Below are 27853 nucleotides of genomic sequence, written 5' to 3'. Positions count from 1 at the left end.
CCCAGACCGGAATCAAGCATCCAAGGACCGGTTTCTGGCTATCAGCCTTCATCAGCCTGGATAGCTTGACTCCAGTGGTGTGGAGAGCCTGGGACTCACGTCTGAGCATCCCCAGCCCACTCGGGGTGAAATTGCAAAAAACACAGTTGATGGACAGAATGTAGAACAATGTCATACATTCACCCCAGTACAAGGATCTGGGCCTAAATCCATCGTTTTTTTGCACTCCACACCACCCTGGGTTAGACACTGGCTATATGCAAATCAGCTCTGACCCTGTGCCTCATGGGAACAGTCCAGTCCGAACTACCAAGCCATGTCTTTCCCAGACCGGAATCAAGCATCCAAGGACCGGTTTCTGGCTATCAGCCTTCATCAGCCTGGATAGCTTGACTCCAGTGGTGTGGAGAGCCTGGGACTCACGTCTGAGCATCCCCAGCCCACTCGGGGTGAAATTGCAAAAAACACAGTTGATGGACAGAATGTAGAACAATGTCATACATTCACCCCAGTACAAGGATCTGGGCCTAAATCCATCGTTTTTTTGCACTCCACACCACCCTGGGTTAGACACTGGCTATATGCAAATCAGCTCTGACCCTGTGCCTCATGGGAACAGTCCAGTCCGAACTACCAAGCCATGTCTTTCCCAGACCGGAATCAAGCATCCAAGCACCGGTTTCTGGCTATCAGCCTTCATCAGCCTGGATAGCTTGACTCCAGTGGTGTGGAGAGCCTGGGACTCACGTCTGAGCATCCCCAGCCCACTCGGGGTGAAATTGCAAAAAACACAGTTGATGGACAGAATGTAGAACAATGTCATACATTCACCCCAGTACAAGGATCTGGGCCTAAATCCATCGTTTTTTTGCACTCCACACCACCCTGGGTTAGACACTGGCTATATGCAAATCAGCTCTGACCCTGTGCCTCATGGGAACAGTCCAGTCCGAACTACCAAGCCATGTCTTTCCCAGACCGGAATCAAGCATCCAAGGACCGGTTTCTGGCTATCAGCCTTCATCAGCCTGGATAGCTTGACTCCAGTGGTGTGGAGAGCCTGGGACTCACGTCTGAGCATCCCCAGCCCACTCGGGGTGAAATTGCAAAAAACACAGTTGATGGACAGAATGTAGAACAATGTCATACATTCACCCCAGTACAAGGATCTGGGCCTAAATCCATCGTTTTTTTGCACTCCACACCACCCTGGGTTAGACACTGGCTATATGCAAATAAGCTCTGACCCTGTGCCTCATGGGAACAGTCCAGTCCGAACTACCAAGCCATGTCTTTCCCAGACCGGAATCAAGCATCCAAGGACCGGTTTCTGGCTATCAGCCTTCATCAGCCTGGATAGCTTGACTCCAGTGGTGTGGAGAGCCTGGGACTCACGTCTGAGCATCCCCAGCCCACTCGGGGTGAAATTGCAAAAAACACAGTTGATGGACAGAATGTAGAACAATGTCATACATTCACCCCAGTACAAGGATCTGGGCCTAAATCCATCGTTTTTTTGCACTCCACACCACCCTGGGTTAGACACTGGCTATATGCAAATCAGCTCTGACCCTGTGCCTCATGGGAACAGTCCAGTCCGAACTACCAAGCCATGTCTTTCCCAGACCGGAATCAAGCATCCAAGCACCGGTTTCTGGCTATCAGCCTTCATCAGCCTGGATAGCTTGACTCCAGTGGTGTGGAGAGCCTGGGACTCACGTCTGAGCATCCCCAGCCCACTCGGGGTGAAATTGCAAAAAACACAGTTGATGGACAGAATGTAGAACAATGTCATACATTCACCCCAGTACAAGGATCTGGGCCTAAATCCATCGTTTTTTTGCACTCCACACCACCCTGGGTTAGACACTGGCTATATGCAAATCAGCTCTGAGCCTGTGCCTCATGGGAACAGTCCAGTCCGAACTACCAAGCCATGTCTTTCCCAGACCGGAATCAAGCATCCAAGGACCGGTTTCTGGCTATCAGCCTTCATCAGCCTGGATAGCTTGACTCCAGTGGTGTGGAGAGCCTGGGACTCACGTCTGAGCATCCCCAGCCCACTCGGGGTGAAATTGCAAAAAACACAGTTGATGGACAGAATGTAGAACAATGTCATACATTCACCCCAGTACAAGGATCTGGGCCTAAATCCATCGTTTTTTTGCACTCCACACCACCCTGGGTTAGACACTGGCTATATGCAAATCAGCTCTGACCCTGTGCCTCATGGGAACAGTCCAGTCCGAACTACCAAGCCATGTCTTTCCCAGACCGGAATCAAGCATCCAAGGACCGGTTTCTGGCTATCAGCCTTCATCAGCCTGGATAGCTTGACTCCAGTGGTGTGGAGAGCCTGGGACTCACGTCTGAGCATCCCCAGCCCACTCGGGGTGAAATTGCGAAAAACACAGTTGATGGACAGAATGTAGAACAATGTCATACATTCACCCCAGTACAAGAATCTGGGCCTAAATCCATTGTTTTTTTGCACTCCACACCACCCTGGGTTAGACACTGGCTATATGCAAATCAGCTCTGACCCTGTGCCTCATGGGAACAGTCCAGTCCGAACTACCAAGCAAGGGAGAAGCCTTCAAACTGTAGCAGTTTGCACAACAAACCCTTTAGTAGTAGAGAGTCGAGAAAGACAAGCAGGGTCATCCGGAGCACAACGATGATGCAAAATGGCATGATCAACAGAAATACCGGTCATCGGCTTTGCCCAAGTACGCAGGAGAATGTCATACAGAGACTCTCCATAAGGTAATAAGGGTTCAACACCTGTGACAACCTTAAGAAGCAGATCTAATAATGGATCAGATGACAAAGTCACCGAGTGAAGCTGCAATTTTAGTATTCAAGCAGCTCTCTTATTAGTCTCAATAAAAGCTGCATTAGCCCCCATTGCCATTAGCGGCGGAAAAAGCAGATCATAATTAGGAGACGGTTGCAGACAACTGTCTCCACCAAATGTCTCCTACTCGAGGCTGACCAAGACCAACCAAACGGTCGACATCACCAGTATTGGCAGAGTCTTTCAATACTGAAGAAATAGCAACATGACCAGTTTCATCCTCAATCTGTAAAGTAGAAGGGGCAGGAACTGCAGTGGCTATGAGCTGTGTCTCCGGCGCTGATCAACGTTGGTGCGGCGTTGTATCGACGTGCACCATGAATGGGGCCTCCGGCGTCGTGGCCACCTCATTCTACGCCACTGACGTCAAAACGGGAAGCCGCACTGGGCTCTGTCCCGATGTCGTAATGACTCAAAGTAAAGAGTTGAGTTCCACGATCAGCACCAAGGGTGAACCCGCCGGTGTGCTCCCGATCAGAGCCCACTCAACCTCTTTTGGGCGTGACAGGCGCACCAGGGAGAGGTGTAGACACAAAGAAGGATTGCAGAGTATAAAAATATGCCTGCACCTGGGTCATAGTCGCCCTGGCTCCAGGATAAGGAAGGAGGCTTGGGGTTGACTCCTGCGCTACATCCTCTGGTAAGGAACGGGAGGAACCAGTAACGGCATCACAACTTCGTGCGGTCGAAGACCTTTGTGACCGCGACCTCTTCCGATGGGATTTCCGTAACTTGCATGAGCGACGCATATGGGAACAGATCCTAGAACAGCCCGCGGAGGAACATCAGAGCGGGACGGAGACAGATATTGAGCTGCGCCGTCAGCAACTTCAATATTCGCCTTTCCTGTAAGGTCTAGGCTTCAGCCTCTTAAAGGCGTCGCACTCCTCACACCACATATAGATGGAATGTGGATCCACAGCAGACATCTGTCGAGTACATATCTTGCATGTCTTAAAACCCAAAGGCATAGGCAGACAGTTCCCAGACACAAAAAGGCACTGTAGTGGACCAAAAACAGAAGGCTCGAGAAACCACTTCTCTGGACCTGTGTTGCAACGCAGAAAAGTAGAAACTGAAGTCTGTGCGCCGGAGGGGACTTATATAGATCCACTGACGTCCTATCTGGAGACAACGTCACAGCAGAGCTGATCGATGACGTTGCCCGGCACGCAGAGGTACTGCTGAAAAATTTCTGGATCCAGTCTGGCGCCAGGGGAGAATTCAAAGTTAAGGAATCTGTGGTTAGATATCTCTATCAAATAAATATTACTCAATACTACAAACGTGATCATTGTTGACTTAAAGTGTACATCATAACTCAACAAATATTTTTGCAGGGAAATAATGCAACAAAATGATTATCGTAGTTGGAATTCCAGTCAATCATCTTTCCTTCATGCAAGGAAGCGATTTAGAGTCATTGTCGTGACTAGGTGTGAAAACTGCAAACAAAATCAGTTAAAAGCAAATTAGGATTATTCCAACACAGAATTGAACACTAATTTTCCATACTGAGGAGTGTACTATTATCTTTACAATTCTTAGATGTACAAATAGGTACTTATCCACATTCGATCCATTAGGCTCTTTCGTGTCGAATTGCAAAATATATCTGCATTCCTTCCTTCTAAGGTCTTTTTCTCCTGCTCCACCTCTCAGTGTATGTGGGATTCCATCTACAACGCTATAGTCTAGTAATGATTTGTTGCCCTTGTGTATTGACCAAAAGTTTGTAGCAACAGAATGCTTGCTATCTGTGTACAATAGCTCGAAGATGTTGTAGTATCCTTTTCTATACAGGTAATTTTGTGCCCCAATGTACATTCTTTGACAAGGACAGGTTAATAATTATACCACATGGATATCATCATAGATATAGTGCCTATTAAGTACTTTCCTATTCCCTATTAAATGATTCTCTGACACCTTAAAATTTCCAACCATGTTTGAAAGCTTCGTACTTTGCAGTTACATATATTTTTTTTCCCTTCCAAACCAACTGTTTGCCGTGTCTGTCTGTAGGTCACTGTATACTAATCTGTCCTTCATAGACAATGATTTTTCAAATGTGTTTTCTAAGTTATTAGCCTAAGAATGTCATGTTCAATTTCCTTGTCTCTTTGTTGTTTCATTGCTAACAGAATTTCCTCTTGTTTTTAATGTCTGAATCTCTCTCCACTGCTCTAGTCAAGTCAAGTCAAGTAAGGCTTTATTTGATTGAATAAACAAACAATCATAAAAGCTCAAAGTTAAAAAGAATCTTCCAATTCATACAGACATAATTTCATTATTAATTACATTCATAAAAGTTAAAAAGATATTATATTTACAAAGCTATCATACAGTAGATTTTTTTTATAAAAGTCCATAAGTCATTAAAAGCAATTAGGTACACTGTTGTTTCCTTAGAGTCAAAACAATTTTCAGGAATGTTGTTAATCTAAAAACAGTGTGCTCATTCTCCAAGTGTTGGAGAGCCAAGAATGCAGGACGGCATTGACGTAGCCCGCAGTGTTTCAAAATAGGAACAAGAAATGAGCTCATAGGTGGACAGTAAAACCTACAGAAAAAAAAACATGTATCGTGGATTGTGGGGAAATATTATCGCAAAGGCATGGTTGGAGGTTTTGAGACCAGTCGTTCCTTGTAGGGAAAGTAACCAGTCTGTGAAAAAACCCCAGCCTAAAACGAGTTAAAAGAAATCTATCATAGGCTCCAAGTACAAAGGTTAGGTAGGGTTGAATATTAAAAGTAGTTAAAACCATCTGATTGCGCAGGACTGTGGGTTTTAATATCTCAAATGACATTCTGATGGTGTTCAGATGGAGAATACCCTCCCGCTTTATTTCCTTCCTTGTTATTGCCCCGATTGTAGTATGATTAGTAAAGTAGTCTAGGTGGCCAAGATTCTTCACAACATTTTGAACATAGTTTAACCATGGAATCCTCACTGCACCTTCCAGTTTCAAAATGTCAATAAGGATGTCCCTGTTCAATTTGTCCTCAATTTGGTCCAGAGTCTGGGCCGTAACAGGACAGGCTCAAGCCTGATTAGATCTGAAATAAAAGGTAGACCTAGCTCGGCATGACAGATACAAGCTGAGGTACTACTCCGGATCAAGAAGATGTATCTTAGGAAGGAGTTCTCTACTCTCTGGATTGGTAGTGGGTAAACATGCCCCCAAACCCTGCTCCCATACACTGCAGCTGAAACACACTTGGCTTTATAGATTTTAATAAGCTCCTCTGGGTTTTTTTTACCTAAATGTTTCGCTAAGGCAGTAAGAGCAGAGGAAGTACGTAAAAGTAGCAGTTTTTTTGCCGCAGCTGCCTGCACCCAGCTATCATTATGGGGAAAAAAGAATGCCCAAATAAGAAAAGGTCTTTGTAACCCTAATCTTTTGTCCTGCCACATACATATCTTTGCATTTCTTTATTCCCGAGCCGCAGCGCATAATAAAAGTTTTGGAGGAGTTTACCCGTAGGCCTAAGTCTTTCATAAAATGGGAGAAACTATCGAAAACGCACTGAAGGCCTACTTGCGTACGGGACATCAGCACCACGTTATCTGCGTATAGGAGGGCTGGGGTGGGGCGGCCGGCTACCTGGGGGAAGTCCTGATTGTCTTCCCCAATCCATTTGTATATAGGTTAAAAAGGAACGGAGCCAGGACACAACCCTGCCTAACTCTGCTCCTAATTGGAAATGTAGCCGAGCGCTCGCCCTTCAATCCGCAGCGGACGGGGGCCTTGGCGTCGCTATAAAAATGTTTAAGAAAATAAATAAATATAAATAAATATTAACCCCCAGGCCTTCTGATATTGACCAAAGCTCAATGTGACGCACACAGTCAAATGCGGCTGTGAGGTTGACAAATGCTAGAACGAGATTCCCTTTTTTTGCCCTGGTGTACTTCCCCACCATGAGGGAGAGGTTTAAGCCCTGTTCAACAGTCCCCACACCAATCCAAAAACCATACTGAAGGTCAGACAGGACAGAACTCTCGGCAGCCCAGTCCTGAAGGCGTTCCAAAACAATTCTGCCCATTACCTTTGTTATGGCATCCAGCAGGGGAATTGGTCTGTAACAACCTGGATCGTGCCTGTCCCTCTTCTTAAAGATGGGCACAATAGTGGACTCCACCCAAGTGGGAAGAAAATCAGTGCTACAGCTGGCTTTCAGCACCTGGACCAGCAGCGGCCCCCACAAGGAAATGTTTGATTTAAACATATCCACGGGAACCCTGTCCGGACCAGGCGCCTTACCGCCTTGGCTTGCATCTAGAGCTCGTTCCACTTCCTTCAAAGTAAACAGAAGTTCCATGTGGTTTTTTGACTGATGATTTGAGCCCTGCACCCAATAATCTTGGATATCCGCTGTGTCAGGCGGACCCTTTCCCTCAGGGTTTCCCTCACCCATATACACTTGGGCAAAATGCCCAATCCACTGCTCTTCCGTTATGGCTATCTCAATTGACGGGCCAATCTCGGTGGTAGGAAATGGTGCCCGGATTACCTTGCAGAAGGCAGCCGTGTCTCTGGATGTTGAGGCCACGTGAAGAGCCTCCCATATCTCCTTCTTTAATGAGTTTTTTCTGTCCCTTATTGCTTGATTATATTCCCCTCTCGCTAGCCTTATCTCCAATGTGTTTCTCAGGTTTTCATGAAGTACCTTCTTTAGTTGGGAGTAAGCTTTAGTGCATCCAGTGTCAAACAACCCTTTCCGAGAGCTATTCCTCTTTTTGCAGCTTGTAAGGGATTCTCTTATCGCAGTGGTTATTGCCATAAAGGAGCTTAAAATGACGTCGGGGGGCGGGGTGGGGGTCGGGGGCTGTTTCAGTCAAGCATATCTCTATGTATGGTTTGCATTTAACTACCACTGCCTTAGTTACAGCAGCTTGGCCTACCATGGCCCATCGAAGAGAGTACCCGTTGGTACTACCAACGGATATGTTTTCTAACAGCCAATCATTGTTAACATTGAATCTAGAGGTTTTACTCGATGGTAACATAATGGTCAGACACAGGGGGAAATGGTCGCTAAGTGAGTTCTCTGAGACACAGAAAGAGTGTAAACTTTGTGCATGGTTGTTTGATACTAAAATATAATCTATGGTGGAGCAGAGGCCCCTACAGTAGAAAGTCTATTGCATTGGGGCTGGTTTTGGGCATATTTCATTGGCAAATCCCAAATCAAGGCTAAAAATAAGTTCATTTAGCTGCTCCCCCACGGCAGTATGCCTGAAATAAGACAGGCATTCTCCTTCTTCAAAACCTACACACACGTTCTCTTCAGCAGTCTCACATAGCGCACAATTAAAATCCTCTGCTAATATAAGTGTTGTGTCTTTACTCATGATATTACCTACTGATCTCAACTCTTTGAGCATGTATCTAACGGCGGTGCCCCCTTTACCAGGAGGAATATTATTGTAGAAGTTGGCCAGAACTATAATGATGATTTGTTAAAATCCATTCTAACTAGATGATAATGCTCTTCACTAGCAAGCATCGTAATGTTTTTTACATTCAAACTGCTAGTATGTACGTGCATAAGCCACCCTTGCCCTTCCGCTCTGAACATTAACCGCTGGGGTGTGGTAGGTCCTGTATCCATTTAGGTGGATCGCTTCCTTGGACCAGGTTTCCTGAAAGCATAGGACTTCATATTGTAAAATAAATTCCCACCACAATTGAATGTTTAACTTGGAAAGAATCCCAGCAATGTTCCATGATGCTATGTTACAGAGGGGAGGTTTAACATCAGAAGGGCGGTTACAAGGGTGAGTTACTGACCAGGATAAGTCATCATTTACATGTATTGACGGAGAGGGGACAGTTAGAGTGCCCTGGGGATTAGTTTGAGCCTCAGTCTGTAAGCCCATTCATACATATCGCTCCGGACTACTATTAACAACCAGACATACCTTTGGATCACTAGTTAGGAGAGAGACTTTTGGGATATCATGGGAGTCACCCTGTATCTCCGTATTCAAATTCAGGGGCCCTTGACCCAGTACACTATTGTTACTAACTTGATAGTCACATCTAGTATCGTCATTACTAGCTAAATTCGACCCAAGATGACTCCTGCTGGTTACATGATTATATGATACGTGAAACCTAGGATCCAGTCAATCGTTATCTTCCAGGGAATTCAGGGGATCAAAGTGATTGCAAACTGGGACAGGATGTATAGGCTGCCTTAGTCTAGAGTGATTATCTCTCTCATGATAAGGTCCCTGATATGATGGCAAATGGGATGGGCGGTAGAAATATCCTAGTGGAACTAGGTTTATATGATTGGGATTGGAAGGTCCACGGTTACCCCTTTCTAGGATTGTATGCACCAGTAAGGGTGATTTAAAGGTTAGTACAATACAGTCCCCACGGAAAGATTTGAATGAGGGTCCGACCCACCCAATCTTGCGTGCCATTTTAAAGTCTGAAAAAAGGGGTTCATTTAAACCAGTCCTTCTGGTTAAGAAGTGAAGGAACTTATTCTTTAAGGTCGACCAATGTTCAAAGGCATTGTTAGTTAAAGGAGGGACATTCGCCAGAACTACCATATATGGAGTCACTTCTGGGGGTAAGTGTAAATGAAATGGGGGACTAAGGAACTGGTATTTCTGTTCTTGCAGTTCTCTGCCCTTCCTAATTGCTTTATTTCCACCTGTTGCCCCCTCAGCCTGTGCTCCCCTTTCTGAGCCAACGGGATTACTGAGATAGTATTATTGTGGGTTTATCTATGCTGAGGTGGTGGCCAGCACTTTAGAGGAAGTCATATGGGAGTTATTACTCCTATTTGATGTTTGATCAGTAGCTTTCGAGCTGGTAGTTGGGGCAGCAGCCATGCCCACCCCCCTATTAGATTGTGTTCGTTTAAGTTCGTATTAGCTATCGATCTAACTGGGTATGTACTACCAACCAACTCCTCTATTTTTATAAGTCTGGATTCTACAGTTGATACCTTTAGCAAAATGGGTTCCAGGAAAGTTGACAAACTTGTCTCAAGTCTACCCCAAAAGTTCCCATAGAGTACATTATCAACAGCTTTATCAGTCATACTCTGTTTAGTGGTAGTCTAGGGACCCTTATTGGTTTGGCCCATGTCAACAGCGGGGTTCCCTTTGTTCCCGTTTACCCTATGTGTGGGTTTGCTCTTTTTTAAGGTGGTTTTGCTCTTCTTTTTATTTCGAACGGATTTGGTGGCATAATTTAGCTTGCGAGTGGCCTTTGGCCCTCTGGTGGTAACTTTAGAGTTGACCGGGCTTGATCCACAATCAGGAGGCGAAATGGGGGCAGAGTCGGATGTTATGTCTATTGTTGCTAGGGCCGAAGTGCTTGGCGGTGAAGATAATGTCTCTTTGTTAGTTATCGTAGCTAGATCTGTAAGTACCAGTGTAGTGGAAAGTCTACGCAGGGAGGGTTGGGGTGTTAAGAGAGTCTACGTTCTGTCAATTTAATTTCGGTAATCAGGCATGATTCCGCCTGGTGACAATTGAACCTTTAGTGTACTTTAGTTTATTCATTTTAGGCGGTCACTAGCCACAATGATAGAAAGGAAGTTAGCAATGCAGTTACACTAAATACAACAATGGCCCCCATTAGAAAGAAAAGAAAAAGAGAAAAACTGTCTCTGACGGGCTGAGACGGGCCCGCCCTTGGCCTAGACATGCCCGGGCGCGTCCCGCGCTGCGTGAGCCCTGCTGAAATTTAAAGAGCCTCCGGGTGCGTGATGCGGGTGTCGGAGTAAGCCGCTGGGGAGCCTGGGACCTGCAGTCCTGTCCCGCGCCTGTCTCCCCCTTCAAAGACGATGGTGCTGGCAAAAAAGGGCTTCACGCGCTGCGTGAGCCCTGCTGAAATTTAAAGCGCCACCGGGGGCGTGATGCGGGTGTCTGTGGCGGAGTCAGCCGCTGGGGTGCTCTGGCCTGCAGTCCTGTCCAGCTCCTGCTTTCCCCATTCAAAGACGATGGTGCTGGCAAAAAAGGGCTTCACGCGCTGCATGAGCCCTGCTGAAATTTAAAGCGCCTCCAGGTGCGTGATGCGGGCGTCGGCGGCAGAGTCAGCCGCTGGGGAGCCTGGGACCTGCAGCCCTGTCCCGCTCCTCCTCTCCCCCTTCAAAGACTATGGTGCTGGCAAAGAAAAGGGCTTATAGAGCCAAAAAAGATTAAGAATTCAGGTTGTGTACCCTCGCTTACTTAAATATGCTCTAGGGTGAGTTCTGATAAATACAAGGTCTCTTCTGTGAGTGAGCAACTAAATACCCAAAGAAAAATAATGGGCCAGGTCCCGCTGAAGAGCTTGTGAGGAATCAAACTTAAAACAGAGGCATACGTCTGCCTATCTTGCAAAAGGCTGCCTGTACAGAGCAGTAGGGCATACAACTCCAATATCCGATTCTCGATATGCAGGATTGTTCAATAAAGTTTGTTGAAACAAACAGAAAAGTCAGTAGCACTGTTCTTCAATCCTCTGTGACACAGGCAGTGCTCAAATAACAAAACTCATTCACTAATGCGCGTCGCGCTAGAAGGTTAAAGAGAATAAATGTTTCCAAGTAAAAGTGATTAGCATTTCATTAAGATGCTCGCCGTATTTGAAATACCGCTCACTAAGAAAACGGGGGCACTCTTTAGAATGCGGTCTCTGTGTGGGGAAAGAAGCGCGCCTTCGCACCGCGGGAGATACGGCTCTCTCAATTGTGTCTGTGAGAAGGAAAAAGGAAATCAAGGACACGAGCAGCTCTAGTTAGTGTGTGCTCCCTATATCTTCATTCTCTAAATCTCTCAAGAGAGTCCTGCTTAGCTACATCATATGCTTCCTCCATACTTCTATTTATTTGAACTTGTAGTCATTCCCCTTAAGGGGTGCTTTCCGTGAGGAGAACAGGATGGAAACTCTTAAAATGTAACAAGCGGTTGCTAGCTATATAGCAAAAACATTTTAAAATTCGACACAAAAGAGACTAAGGGGTTGAACGTGGATAAGGAGCTATTTGTACATCCATGAATTCTAATGATAATAGTCAACTCCTTGATATGGAAAAATATAGTTCAATTCTGTTTTTAGAATAATACTTATTTGGCTTTAACTGATTTTTTTTGTGGTTTTCAAGTCTAGTCAAGACAAGAACTCTCAATCCCTTCATTGAATGAGTGAAAGATGATTGACACGAGTTCCAATTATGACAAAACCTACACACAGACTGCCATTGTAGGCTGGTGAAATGGTGCAAGCGAATTTGATGCAAAACGTTCAGCGAACTTCTTTGCAACCTTCTTCTTCCTTGTGTTGCAGAGCCTCCAGCAAAGCATCAAGACTCAACGGTGGAAAAAAGAACCTGAAGAGGACTAGCAGGAGCCAAAGGCGTAACGAAACTCGAGGGGGCCTCCCTTCAAGGCATGTGGAGGGGCCACCTCCGGGTTCAATCAGGAGCTCACAGTCAGAGTGCTGTGCTAAGGGGGTCTCCTGGAGTTAGGGGGCTGCAGGTGCCGGTGTTACGCCCCTGGCAGGAGCTTCTGGGGGAGTGTTTACAACGTCACAGGATCCACTAAACGGGGATCCAGTGAGGCTCAACAAAAATAGAAGTGGGACTACAGAAAAGTGGAGAATTCCGTACCAAGCCACTAGATGACAGAATAATACACAGCATGTGAATCCAGAAAAGATTAATCCTGCAAAATATTGGGTCCTGCCTCCAACAGGGTGGCTGTGTGCCGGCAAGGGCACTCTAAAGCAATTTTGCAGGGGACTGAGCCGTACACGTCCTGGCTGTTTGAGTGTTGAGTACTATGGTAAAGGCCACAAATGGGCTGAAAGGCTTGCTGGGTTGGTGGAGGGACCTGGCTTTAGCAAAAGCCCTGACCATAGCCACGGAAAGAGCAAAACTGTTAGAACTGCTGGTGGGGGTGGAAAGACCCCAAAAACATGCTCCTGGCCCTACTCTTCTTAAACCATTCCAGGGTAAAATATATTTTTTTAATCAAAGGTGGGAGTCATAAAATGGCATGTCCATCAGACACACTTGCATACCCTTGGAGAAGCCCACAGATGTCATCCAGGCTTGTCACCAAAGTGCCACACTGGAACCCATTGCTCAACCTAAGCAGTCGGTTGTATCCAAGCCAGAGAGAATAGCAAAGTTCACTGCCTCACAGCCACCTTGAATGTTCCTAGACCAAAGGTCACCCGATCAGCCAGTAAAACCGCCAAGTCCCAAAGGGCATGGGAGGAGTAGCAGCCTACAAGACAGCTATCATTCACCAACCTCAAATCAAGGCTAGTAGAAAAATTAGCTAACAGATATTTTTCCTCTATCAGTTTAGACTTATGATCACGTGTGTTGGTACTAGACCCAGCTCTCCCCGAGCTGCTGCATCGCTCTTGCTCCTGCCTTCTCCTTGCTTTTCCCCCATTTTTCAAGTGCCTACTCCTTGCTTCAGTGTTTGGTGCAGCCATTATATAGTTAGACATCTCATAATGAATGATGTCCCATATATGTATGGAAATGGCTGAATGCACTTAAAGCCTGGAGAATTGAGTCTGGGGTTTGCAGGGGTGTCCTGGTCATGCAGAGGCACCCTCACACTTATAACCAAGCACCCTGCCCTCAGGACTGAAGAGCCTGCCATGGGGTCACTTATAGGTTTTAAGTGCAGTGACCTCAGATATATGGAAAGTATATCTGTCGTGATTGGAACAAGCACCAACTGGCACACGATACAATAGAAGGCCTGTAGTCACAGTTTAAGTGCACTCTCATAGGTGGCACAATACATGCTGCAGCCCATGGGAGGCCCCTGGTGTACCTATGCCCTGAGTACCTTATTACCATATACCAGGGACTTACAAGGGTACAACAGTAGCCAATTGTGGAGGTACAAAAGTACTTACCATAGTCAATTTAGGAGAGAAATCACAGTGACTAGGGTCCTGATTAGCAGGATCCTAGCCAGGCTAGATCACAAACACTCTGAGACCAAGCAAACTGCCACCTACTGATGTGGGGGAGCACTGCTGAAAAAGTCTTCAGATCCAGTCTGACACTTTGGCATATTCTAAAGGCGAGGCATTTAAGGCTAAAACTATCCATCTAAAAAAGCAATTCAATATCAAATCAACAACCAAACCAAATCATTTAAACACACTTGGGGTCCACTTCTAAAGGCTCTAAGAGGGTCCATGATCTATAAATTATGACAAGAAATTATGTATTCAGAATGCACACTTGTTTGCTTTGCATAATGATACTGTCCACAGTGGTTGAATCTTGACAGTAAGGATGAATGTAAATTACCCCTCCCTTACACTCTCTCCTACGAAACGTTTTAATTTAAATGTTGTATGTTTTTTAGATTCAAATAAGAAATAGATTATGTAAATTAGCTCTTCTCCTGGAGCAAAGGACTTACATTGTTTTATACTATGAAGGCGAGTGCCATGAAAATGATTACAAGATCTCCATTTGTAGGTTGTTTCTCTTTACTCCTGTTGTCTGCTTCGCCTTGTATAAGTCTGCCCTTCTTTCTGCTTAATTTGTGCCGTATTTGGCTTAACTCTGGCATTTTTTTATGGCAATCCACCACATAGCAGTGGTGGCTGCCTATTTTCAGCAGAGCACATCAGCTTACTAATCCAATATGCACTAAAAAATAGTAATAGCCATGCATCCACATGTCCACTGGTACTGGCATTTTTCAGACCTGGCAAGGACAGTGAGTCAATCAAGCTCCAGTCGCATCGTTAGTGAAACCTTGAGCACATATTGTTTTTAGAAATTGAACAGTGTGTGTCACCCATACCCTTAAACTCCAGGTTCAGGAATGACGTTGGTTGTAACCAGACTGACCTATTTCCTTGTTCAGTCAGCAAAGCTTTCCATCAGCTTGTTCTAGCCTGTATACAAATGACTGTGTTCTACTTTGTTTAAAGAACATCTCAATAAAGAATTGAAGAATTGTTACAAAGAATTAACATGCAGAGGTAATTATATCCATCAGAATTGAAATGTGATCTGAAGAAGCTCTATTCCTCCTCGCGCATATATCTATGTCACTATTCACCAAAATCCTTACGTCCTTGGCAAGTAGGCCACAGATGTATAGTGCAGCCCATAACAAAATACATGTGTAGATGTATTCATGCACCATGGCTAATACTGTCAGTATTGCAAGCTTTTTAACCAGGGGCCCTTTGTTTCTACACAGGCTCAATAATCGCAAAACATTCTCCTAAATAGCAGTGAAGATCAGTCGGTCATGTAAAAATGTTCTCTAAGGAACATAACGATGTTACATTTATAAGGTATAAAAGGGACATTTTAAAAGACTTTCATACAATCTGCTCGACATTGTGAGTCATCAAAAGTAGCCTGAGATCTTATAATACGTTACCATTCTTCATAAAGGGTGGAATAAAAATCCTGCATTATTTGTAGTTGAGTTTCATAAACTGGGGGATTGTAAATTTCCCGCAATGGCTTCGTAGGAACTGAGGTAGAGAGGGAAAGATTTAAGTTAATTGATAGAGAAGTAGCTATTATACATTTTACAGATAATTTTATCACAGGATTGCTTAAGTATAGCAACTCCCAAGTACAAAGTATCAAAGAGTAAACATGCATCATAGGTTTCATAACGGAGACCATCAAAGTATCAAACCCACTGAAGAACTGTTAAGCTACCATGGGGAGGTTATATTGAGATCACGCAGGACTATGGAGCATCAACCCCAGTGGGGCATCCACAGAGTTTTATATACAGACCACACAAGAGACAGAGGACTGAATGGTAAGCTGTTAAGTCATCATGGTGTTCTAAGAAGCCACCCAGAAGCAATAATTACACATCACTCTGGGATACTGTTAATGACCCCAATGAGTGTTACATGGAGACCACCCTAGAGTTCTAGAGGGCCCAGCCTAGAGGGCACTATTAAACTACCAAGGAAGAGTTATATGATAGCCAATGAAGAGCATCACAAGAACAACTTGTCACGGTGTGCCGGGAAGAATATTACAGTACATAGATCTGAGGTCCAAATGAAAGCATCAATCAATGGTGTTATTAGTATTTCAAAAAGATAAGACAGAGTTGGGATGTGTAAGGAAATATTAGCGGTTTAGGCCCTAGACTCATTCTAAGCCCAAAAAGGGACTACACAAGAGGAAGAAACAATTGCCCTCGCCACATTAACCAAAACATGTTGGAAGGAGAACTTAAAAATTATATGTATATGTAGGAAGCTGGCTCTCTATACAGTGCACTAAAGAGAAGTACACTATCTAGAGAGTCCAGTGGATCCCCAATTGGTTTACTGAGGCTAAGTAGATAATACTATCGCTCTCTTTTGTGGCAGTGTGGGCTAGTAGTTAGGCTTCTCCGAGGGTTGTACAACGCATTTGTTGTACTCACAGAGGCAATAAATGAGGCTTACACTCAAAGAACAAATCTGAGACCAATTTAGAAAAATAACACTTTTTTTAAAGGTAAGTTCTGTTAGCTCAATAGATTAAACAGCAATACAGTTCAAAGTTGCACGTCTTTCCGTGCAATGCAATCCTATGTAAGGAAAGGAAAATGCTACTAACCAGTATGCATCTGTTCTTGGCATGTAGAGCTGCAGAATCACATACTTGTGCATATATCGCTATCTGGTGTTGGGCTCGGGTGTTGGAAAAGCGTATGCAAATCTGCCTGACCAGTTCATCAATATCGCATTGCCCTTGGACAATGGGTGTGGATACCTGGCGGAGAAGGTTGTGTATTTTGTGTTTGCTTGTGTGGCGAACAGATCTATGTCTGGGTGGCCCCACATGTGAAAAAGTGGATGAAGAACTTGTGTATGAAGTTCCCATTCGTGGATTTGCTGTGCCTGACGACTGAGCAGATCAGCAATCTGATTGTGTACCCCTGGAAGCTGTTCTGCTACAAGGCATATGTTTTGTGGGATGGCCCATCTCCATATGCTTTGCGCTAGTTGAGCTGCAAAGAAGGTGTTCCTGCTCGTTTTTGTATATTATACATTGCTGTCATGCTAGAAAGATTGCGAGTAATTGGTGTGGGGCATTTTTTGTTGAGGGGTCCACCTGCCCTGAATTGTATGGTTTAAGAGATGGGCTCCCCAGCCGGTGAGCAATGCGTCCGCTGTTAGCACTATTTGTGGCACTGGGTCTTGGAACAGTCGCCCTTTGGAAAGGTTTTGTGTGTTCCACCACTGCAGAGAGCGATATGTGCGGCTGTCCACCAACACCAGAGCTGAAAGTTGACATTGAGCCTGGTTTCACTGACGTGCTAAAACATTCTTGTAAAGGGCGCATCTGGAGTCTTGCGTGAGGTACTATGAGAATGCAAGAGGCCATCATTCCTATTAGCTGCATTAACACTCGAGCTGGTAGTGAGTGCTGGGGCTGAAATCTTGTTATGATGATTTGCATACTGGCTATTCTGACTGGATTGAGGTATGCAAGCGCTTTGAAAGTGTCTATTGTGGTCCCTACATACTGATGTATGTGGGATGGTTGAAGATTTGACTTGGTGTGGTTTATTGTGAACCCCAAGTTGTGGATCAGCTAAATTATTTAAGGAGTGTGGTGAACACACTGGCTGTATAACTTGGCTTTTATGAGCCATTCTTCCAGGAATGGGAACACATGAATTTGTTGTCTTCACAAGTGGGTGGCTACTACTGCTAGACAATTTGTGAAGACTGTGTGCTGTGGTCACTCCGAATGGGAAGACCTTGAATTGATAGTGTTGACCGTCCACTACAAACCTTGAATATTTCCAGGGAGCAGGGTGTATAGGAATATGGAAGTAGGTGTCCTTGACATTTAGAGTGGCAAGGAAATCCCTTTGTTGGAGTAGTGGGAGGACCTGTTGAAGAGTGACCATGTGAAAATGGTCTGATTGTATGTAGATATTCAAAGGTCAGAGCTCCAGTATTGGTCTGAGAGTTCCGTCTTTTTTAGGGATGAGAAAATAGAGGGAGTAAACACCTGTTCCTGGATACTGAAGGGGAACTGGTTCTATTGCATGCTTTGGAATAAGTGGGAGAACTTCCTGTTTGAGGAGCATTAGAGGTTCCGTGGACATTGGACGTTGTTTGGTCGGTATGGTTGGGGGAGTTACAGTAAGTTCCAGGCAGGAACAATACTGGATAATTTGTCTTACCCACTTGTCTGTAGTGATGGAGTTCCAGACAGGTAGGAACGGTGAGTCTTCCTCCGACCGGAGTGGAACGGTCTGGAGGGAGAGGAGGGAAGTCATTATTTGGTAGTAGTGGAGGTTTGGTTGTTATTACCTCAGCCTCTACCCTTGTTATTATTTTGTCTGTACCCACCTCTAAAATATCCTTTGTTGGGGGATGTTTGCGTGGGACTCTTGTCGGAGGAAGTAGTGTCTGTGCTAATGTTTTTGGACGCGCCCCTATAAATGGAGCGACGAAAGGAACCTCGTGGTGTTTGAGATTGTAATGCTCGATTTGATTTTGCAGTGTCGGAGTCTTTTCTCATTTTTTCCAAAGCTGTATCCACAGCTGGGCCAAAGAGGTGTTCTTGATCGAACGGCTGATTTAAGATAGCGGTTTGCACTTCTTGTTTAAAACCAGAAATGCGCAACCATGCATGTCTGCGAAGTAAGACACTGGTGTTGACAGATCTAGATGCAGTGTCAGCTGCATTGAGGGCACATTTGATAGATGAATTTGTAATTAACTTGCCCTCTTGGATCAGATCGTTGGCTTTGTATTGGTCAGATAAATGTTGAATAAGATCTTCAAGCTCATCGTAGTGAGCCCTGTCATATCTGGCAAGCAGTGCTTGTACATTAGCTATTTCCAGTGATTGGCTGCTTGGGAGGCAACTCGTTTGCCTGATGTATCTAGCAGTTTAGACTCTGTCTGGAGGTGGAGCATCACCAGATGTTTTGGAATTAGCACGTTTTCTTGCATTTAAGACTACCAAAGAATCTAAAGGGAGTTGTCCTTGAATGTAAATTGGACCGTTGAGGGCCGATTTATATTTTTTACCAATGAGAGGATTAAGAATCCTGGTCCTGACAGGGTCTTTAAATATTTCTGGAGCATGTTTAAGGACACCTTTAAGCATAGGTAATGTCTGCATTGATATCTGTGACTGAGTAAATACATCAAGTAGGAAATCCTCTTCCATGGGTTCTGAATGTAGTTCAACACCATGATATTATAATAATAATAATAAGGGAAGTTTATATAGCGCCTGGTTACGCACAAAAGGCGTGTCCCCGCGCTGTGGTGTGTGGAATCAGCAGAGTCACAACCGCAAGGGCAGCCCGGCTTACTGCGTGTAGAGGTGGGTTTTTAGTTTCTCCCTGAAGTCAGGTTCAGATGGCTCCAGGCGGAGGTCCAGTGGCAGCGCATTCCAAATTTCGCGGCCAGATACCTTAAGGACCTGCCCCCCATGCGTGCCTTTTTTATCCTGGGGACCTTAAGTAGCCCTGCGCAGGAGGAGCGCAGAGCGCGCATAGGTACATACCGGGTGATCAAGCCCTGTAATGGGGCGGGTGCTTTACCTCCCAAAATGCAGTGGCATGTGCAGAGGGCCTTAAATTCGACCCTACTCCTTACAGGGAGCCAATGAAGGGCCTGGAGGGCTGCCTTAGACGCCGATCTCTTAGGGAATTTCAGGATCAGGCGAGCCGCAGCATTCTGCAGCACCTGAAGGCGGTTGATGGCCTTACCGGTGGCTCCTAGATAAAGTAAATTGCCATAATCCAGGCGCGATGTGACGAGGGCATACACCAGCGTCCTGCGGGCTATCGTAGGGAGGAGATCTAAAACCTTCCGCAAGCTTTTCAGGGCGCTGAAGCAGACCCCCACCACCCGGCCTATCTGAGGTCCAAAAGAGAGTTCTGCGTCAAACCACACTCCCAGGTTTCTTGCTTCTTGGCAGGGTGTAGGGACATCCCCTAAACAGGATGGCCACCATGCCGATGGCCAAGCAGTCGGACTCACCCCCCCCCCCCCCCCCCCCCACACCCCACCACGAGCACCTCGGTCTTGCTGCCGTTTAATTTAAGGCAATTGCGCAGCCCTATTAATGAGCTGACTAAAACCTATATTTTCGTCTAGAGGGGATGGCCTAGATGGGTATACATCCGGATCAGAAATGTCTGGCGACTCTGTAGGATTGTTGCAATCATCCCATGCGTCCTGTGGTGGAATAGTGTTATCATCAGGGTCAACTAAAGGATCCTTATTGTGTCCACCCCAGTCCCCTAGATCATCCTCATCGAGGGTAAGGGTGACTGTGGATCTATTGTAGAGAGTCTAGGAGAGTGTATAGGAGAGTCTGTGGGAGACAAAGGTTTGGTAGGAAGAAAAGGAGAAGATAGTCTTAAGGGTGAGGTTGCAAAGTCTCTTTTCTTCACATGTACCTCAGGAGAGTGTGAGGTATCTGATTCCTTATTCTTTGCTGGAACATTGACAATATGGCCTGTTTTAGGGTCAACATGCAATGTCTTTTATTTCGGATCGATAGGATCTGGTCAAAACAGTTCTTCCTGGTTGTTTGCTTTTGGTGCTGATTTTTTCGGTTCGGATCGTAGTTTTGATTTGGGCTCTGGAGACGTAGAAGGGGTCTTGTGCTCCTGTGGCGTCGATGTCTAGTTCGAAATCATCTTCGGATCTGAAGGTTTTTGGTGTTTTGGTTCATAGGCCTTATGGTTTTATGGTGCCGAAGATTTGGATTCCGAGGCCTTTTTGGGTGTCACTGGAATAGGGTGTGTGCCTGATTTTGGTACTGACTGTGTTTTATGGGTAACAAGATGCGGCTTGCTCGGTCTCGAGCTGCCAAAAGGATTTTCTTTTGTATTCAGAGCCAGGCCCGTAGGTGGGGCTACTGAAATTTTCTTTCAGTCTCGACCTAGGCCTTCAGGCGAAGTTTTGACCGGAGCCTTTTGTTTTTCTGATGGGACTGGGGCAGGGACGTTTGTACTCACTCGCTGACCTGGAGTGATGTTGTCATCGGAGTCGGTGTCTTCAGCTTCAGAGACAATCTCGAGCTCTTCCGAATCCACTTCCTCTGGAAGATCGGGGCCTTTGTCGAAAATGTCGTCCGGCACCGGTGCAGCCTGTTGAGCCATAACGTGTTGTCGAGCCCGGCGATCACGGATCGTCTTTTTGGAACGAAAAGAGGCACAGGCCTGACAATCCCTTTCCTCGTCTTCTAGTGAGAGGCAAAGGTTGCAGGCCTTGTGGTGGTCACTGTGTGGAAATTTAGCTCCACACTGGGGGCATTTTTTTAATGGAATTCATTTCCATTAGCCGTAGGCTCGAATGGCGCTGATAGGCCAGCGGTGACTGGAATCGAGGATTTTAAGGTTAGCACATGTAAGGGCACGCGACCGAAACAATACTGTCGATTGTTGATGGGTTGCGCATCGAAAATGGTTAGAAACACTGTCGAGCCGGAGCACAGCAGATCACATCCGAATCCGATGGCAGTAAAAAACAATCTAAAAATGGAGTCGATGCCCATGCACACTATCGTCCAAAGGAGAAGTCACCTATCTTATGACTACAAAGACTTCTTCCAAGACAACAACAAAATGAAAACATCTGAGCCCAACAACAGATGGCGATCTATGCACAAGTATGTATTCTGCAGCTCATATGCCTCGAACAGTCATGTGTGCGTACAGTCTGTTTTGGGGGTTCACCTTTTGGGTTTTGGTTTGTAGGTGCGACAAGGTCCAAAGTACTACCAGCAGTCTTTGGGAGCTACTCGGGTTTAGCGGGCAGCAGGATGCTGGTGAGGTTGGTGCCTGGGCATGTCACAGTGAAGGGAGGCCACCTGAAAAGAGGCTGCACAGGGGGGGCTTGAAGTCAGAGAGCTCCCAAACGGGGGCTTGGGTTGCAACGAATCTTAGAGCAAGGGGGCACAGCCGGTTCTCCGGTACCCAGGATGGGCAGTATTGATGCAGGGTGTTCAGGTCATCTGGCCGGGGTGAGCAAAGTTGCTCCGTGCAGTTTGGGTCAAACAACTATCAGGGGCAAAATTAGGAGAGCTGGGGCACTCACAAAGTGGGTCTCAACGGAAGCTCTGTCCTGGTGCAGTGGGAATCCAGACTGGACTACAATTGTTGCTCTTTGATGCGGAGGTTGGTGCTGCATGGCTCTGGCTGGTCCTGGTGTCTTCCCACTCTGTGTAGAGACCAGGCTGCACTTCCAGATCACAAGTACCTTCTCCGGGTTGTCTGCAGCATTGGTCAGGCGGGGAAGCTACAAGGCGGTAGATCAGACTCTGCTTTTCAGTGCCTGCGAGAAGCTTGTTTCCGGTCCAGGGAAGGTATGGCTTGGCAGTTAGGGCTGGACCGTTCCCATGAGGCACAGAGTCAGACTGATTTGCATATAGCCATGTCTGAACTGGGGTGGCAGAGTGGGCTAAAAAAATCGGTGATGGATTAAACCCAGATCTTTTGACTGGGTGTGAGTGTTTGATTGGTTCAGATGCTCCATCCATCACCACCCCCTTTTGTACCGCCATAAGTGTGGCAGGGTATGCTCAGACGTGAGTCCCTTGCTCACTTTGCCACTGGATTCAAGCAAGCCGGGCTGAAGAAGGCTGTAATGCCAGAAACCGCTCTTCGGAAGCTTGTTTCCGGTCCAGGGAAGGCATGGCTTGGCAGTTCGGGCTGGACTGTTCCCATGAGGCACAGGGTCAGACTGATTTGCATATAGCCATGTCTGAACTGGGGTGGCAGAGTGGGCTAAAGAACGGTGATGGATTAAACCCAGATCCTTTGACTAGGTGTGAGTGTTTGATTGGTTCAGATGCTCCATCCATCACCTCCCCCTTTTGTACTGCGAATAGCAGGGGAGCAGCTCCTCTACTCCAAAGTAGACTATAGGCAACTTCTGGAAGTGATGGCAGACTACCCAAGACCGGTGCAAACCTCCAGCTTGCAGGACAAGTCACTGTTGCGACTGTCGAGAGAGGTTGCGGCAGGCAGGGTTTCACGAAAAAGTGCACAGCTCTTCTGCTGTTCTCGCCAGGCAGTGACTCTTCTTCATCCTTCTTCTCTTGATGCATCGAATCTTAGATTTAGGGTTGCCACCTAAATACTCAATTTCGGGGCGTCAAGAGGAGTGACAGGTAGTAACCAATGGGCTGACTAGCTTTAGGGTGTCTCCCCCCTTTAATGACTACTTCCTGAGAGAAGGGGGTATAACCCTGACTCTAGAAGGCTAATTCCAATCAAAACAAGATGGAGGAATCTAAAAAGTAGGGTCCACATCGGCTAGTCAACCTTAAGGGTGGTGCTGGCTTGATGTGGCCACGCCTCTTATTCTTACAAATATTCCCCACCTGGCTTGCCGCCATAAAATGGGGGTCAGTTTGGGGGGATTGGGTGGGGGGGGGGGGGCGGGATGAGATATATCTACTATCTGGAGAGGCTTGGGTCGCATAACGAAGGCAGCAGGGCCTTTGAAGCTTTGCCTATGCTTTGTTCTTGACCTCTCAAGAGCAGAGCCTCCCACCTCAGGGGGCCAGAAATTTGTACAGGGCGACTGACTGGTGGAGACCGGTCAGTGAACATACTAGGGATTGGTAGGGCTTTAGGGGGCACCCGTACAGTGTCCTTTGGGGCATTTATTAATAAATGCAAAACTGGCATCAATGCAGGTTTATTAAGATGAGATGTTTGGTACCAACCATCTCAGGGGTACAGTGAAGACATCATGTACCTGACGAGTGTCCAGTCCATGTCCTCAATATGGCTTCCCTGTTAGCTTGTGGCATCTAAGGGTGAACTTAGATATCACAGGGACACATCCAATCACACAGATTTGGCCACACATGGGTGTAGTGCCGCCTGCCTTCGAGCTGTGGGGCCTGCTGTAGGGGTGACTTACCTATACCACATCTAGTGTTTTACAGGCATGGAACACAGGGATGCAAAAAAAGAAGGTAATTCCCCTAATACTAAGAAAAGGGATTGGGTAGCAAGTTAGAAAAACACAACTAATCCCTGATCAATTAGGGGTATTAGCCCCTTTTAGTAGTACGAATGCTTAATAAAATATTAGAAGATATATTTTGGGATATTGTTTGTAATTTTACACAGAGGCATAATTTGTGTTTTAATAAAATATTTTTTGCTATTTAGACTTTTTATGAAAACTTTATCCTGCATAAGGTAAAGGAATTTGATTTCACCGAAACGCCAGGTCGACTCCTTAAATTTTCTTTGTCTCCAATTTTAATGTGGAATTATAAATGTCTCTAACATATGTATTGAAACGTCTTGCATGAGAAGATGTTTTTAATTAGGTGTGAATTGTAATGTCCATCCCATTTTGCACAGATGTTTTTATAAAAATAACCATATCTTTTATTTACATATTGGCTATATCCTCAATGCGATTTGTTGAAATAATTTAGTGCACACTGATATATCTTATGTTTTTGCTTATGATATTGAATGTATAGGTCTACAGTAATGTCTATGTCTGGTTATAGCAAATGATCCTTTTTGAGGCAGGCTCTTAAATATGCCCAAAAGATTGACTCTTGATCAGGGACTACTTGCCTTTTTGTAACACAAGGCTGCGTGCCATGTCGACTCTTAGTTTTCTCTGCACAAAGACACGCAGGATGCAATGGCAGTAGGCATGAGCTTGGTGAGGCATCCTTTAGGGTGGCACAATTTATGCTGCAGTCCTTGGGGACCCTTTTTAGCACCAATGCCCTAGGTACCAGGGGTATCATCTACTAGAGACCTATTTGAGTCCTAAAGGGTGCAAATTGTGGAACAGTGGCACAGCTCAAGGAAAGAACACTGGTGCTGTGTGTAGAAAGCTGTCTCTGTATATACTATACCAAAGTAAGGTATCATGTGCACAGAGTCCACTATATCCCAAAGGCTTACAGAGATTAAAGTAGATAATACCTTACTCCCTATTTGTGGCAGTATGGTTGAGCAGTAAGGCTTAATCAGAGGGTTGTGGTAAGCAATTATTGTACACACTCAGGCAAGAAATGATATCACACACTCAAAGACTGAACTCAAACCAATTGTTTGTATAAAAAGAAAATCTTTGTTGGATTTTATTTTTAGAACCAAGCAAGACTTGGTGCAAGTAAGTAAAGGAAGATGTTACTTACCCAGTAAGCATCTGTTTTTGGCATGTAGCGCTGTAGATTCACATGCTTTGTATACTCCTGCCATCTAGTGTTGGATCCAGATGTTTGCAAGTTGTTTTTCTTTGAAGTCTTGCCAGTCACGAGGTAGGTGACTATTCCTTTCGGTAATAGTGCACATGGACATCAACTTCATTGTTAGATTGTTTTCCAGCAGAGGGTGAGAATGGAGTTAGTAAGTAAAGAATAGAAATGTCCTTGCGTAGAGAGAGAACTGCAACAGGTATAGGTACCCGGCATAGGTACCCGGGGAGGCAGGCGGGAGCATGTTAATCTACAGCTCTACATGCCAAGAAGAGATGCTAACTGGGTAAGTAACATTATCCATTCGAAGCTACACATGCTTTGCATAGACTATACAGCAGTATTCTCCCAAAGCAGTGGCTAACCTGTAGCTGTTGCAGTTGTCTGAAAGAGTTTTCTAATACTGCCTGGCCCACATTAGCTTGTTGTCTCGCTAACACATCTACACAATAGTGCTTGGTGAATGTGTGTGGTGTAGACCACTTTGCAGCCTTACAAATGTTAACTATGGGGATGTTTCGTAAGAAAGCCATAGTAGTCCCTATTTTCTAAGTGGAATGCGCTCTAGGGGGAATTGTTAAAGTTCTCATTGTTTTTGCATAACATGTTTGAATCCATTTAACAATCCATCTGGCAATACCTGACTTGGATATAGGATTGCCTTTGTGAGGTGGAGCAAAAGCAACAAAATGTTGCTTAGTTTTACAAAATGACTTTGTTCTATGTAATATAAAAGGGTTCTCTGAACATCTAAGGTGTGTAGAGCTTGTTCTGCCCCTGAATCTGGTTGAAGAACGAATACAGGTAACTCAACCGACTGATTGATGTGAAAGGCAGAAACTACCTTAGGAAAAAACTTGGGGTTAGTACGAAGAACCACTTTGTCTCTGTGAAGTTGGAAAAAAAGGTTCTTCTATGGTTAGTGCCTGTAGTTCACCCACTCTCCTCAGTGAAGTAACTGCAATGAGAAAAGGATTTTCCAGGAGAGAAATTGCAGTTCACATTTATGCATGGGTTGAAAAGGTGGTCCCATTAATCATGTGAGGATTATTTTAAGATTCTACACTGGGGCAGGTGGACGTCTTGGTGGAATAACTCTGAAGTCCTTCCAATAAAGCTTTGATTACTGGCACTCTAGAGAGGGTCTGGTTCGCGCTCCATAAAACTGTCAAAATAAATAAATAAATAAAGTCTCTCCAGTCACGAGGTAGGTCTCCTCCTCCTTTCGGTAATAGTACGCATGGGCATCGGCTCCATTGTTAGATTGTTTTCTCGCAGAGGGTGAGAATGGAGTTAGTAAGACAGAATAGAGATGTCCATGCATATCTATACAAAGTAAGCGAGAGCTGCAAAAGGTATAGGTACCCGGGGAGGCGGGTGGGCGGATGTGAATCTACAACTCTACATGCCAAGAACAGATGCTTACTGGGTAAGTAACATTTTCCGTTCGAGGCATGTGAGCTGTAGATCACATGCCTTGTATAGACTATATAGCAGTATTCTCCCAAAGCAGTGGCTAACCTGTGGCTGAATACATTTAACGATCCATCTGGCAATACCGGACTTGGACACAGGATTCTTTTGTGAGGTGGAGCAAAAGAAACAAAAAGTTGTTTAGTGTTACAAAATTACTTTTTGCTTTCTATCTGATATAAAAGGGCTCTCCTAACATCTGAAGTGTGTAGAGCTCATTCTGCTACTGCATCCAGGTGTGGAAAGAACACTGGTAACTCAACCGATTGAGTGATGTGAAAGGCAGAAACTTAGGGTTGGTACGAAGAACCACTTTGTCTTTGTGAAGCTGGAAAAAGGGTTCTTGTATGGTTAGTGCCTGTAGCTCACGTACTCTCCTTAGTGAACGTAACTGCAATGAGGAAAGTGACGATTTTCCATGAGAGAAATATCATTACCCAAGTAGTAACTTGTGCATTAAGCGGCTCATTGGGCCAGAGCCCAGTGAGAAGCAGAGACCCTGGACAGATTCAGAGGAGGGCGAAACTTGATGCTCACCATACAAAATATTGTTTGTTATTTGTTACACTTGCAGCAGTCAGAAATAGAATACACTGCTGTCTGCCTACATCTCGCGGCGATAGCTGCATTTCTACAAAATAGGCAACACTTGTCTTTTTTTTTAGAGTGCCAATTATCAAAGCTTTTATGGAAGGACTTAAGAGTTATACCACCAAGACGTCCATCTGGTGGTCACCGTTTGAACCCATGCATAAATGTGAACTGCAATATCTGTAAGAGACATTAGTTAGTCGATGCGTTGTATGCGCTGAGATGACGTCACAGAAACTACTTAGACGCCACCCATGCACGCAGATGTCAGTTCTGCACACGACTTTCCCCGCCAGGAACACAGAGCCATGCCAATAACTGACCACTGGTGCCAAGAAACTAGGGCCCTGAAATGGAGGTCCTTAACCCTAGAAATCAGGTCGCAGAACGGGGAGGATGGGTGGGGCGGTAAGGAATCTATTACTAACTAATGTCTCTTACAGATATATCGTTACACAAGTAGTAACTTGTGCGTCTAAAAGAGACACGTTAGTCATAGATTCCTTACCTTCGAATAGATATCGCAGCAATACCAACCCCGGTGGTGGGTCTGCGAACAAGATTACACCAGAAAGTCACAGAGGACAGAACGGACAAAGAAGCCATCTCTCCGGACTTCACTGTCAAGGCAGTAATGCTTGGTAAGCGTGTACAGGGAGGCCCACGTAGCTGCCTGACAAATGTCCTGCAAGGAAACGCCGCGTCCCAAGGCAGTAGTGGCTG

The 27853-nt window shown here is 45.4% G+C and overlaps 1 protein-coding gene across 2 annotated transcripts in view; it reads right to left on the bottom strand.

Annotated features, from left to right (window-relative positions):
* LOC144762300 (exportin-5-like) overlaps positions 1–27853 on the bottom strand; it is a 2334361-nt gene that overhangs the window by 632702 nt on the left and 1673806 nt on the right. For both annotated transcript variants that reach the window (XM_078647447.1, XM_078647448.1), the window contains one exon: positions 15255–15351. In XM_078647447.1, the coding sequence (XP_078503573.1) occupies positions 15255–15351 (97 nt within the window). The remainder of the gene's footprint in view (positions 1–15254; positions 15352–27853) is intronic.

The sequence above is a fragment of the Lissotriton helveticus genome, chromosome 6, assembly GCF_964261635.1.
Source record: "Lissotriton helveticus chromosome 6, aLisHel1.1, whole genome shotgun sequence".
NCBI classification, from domain to species: Eukaryota; Metazoa; Chordata; class Amphibia; order Caudata; family Salamandridae; genus Lissotriton; species Lissotriton helveticus.
This window is presented reverse-complemented; position numbering and strand designations above follow the sequence as displayed.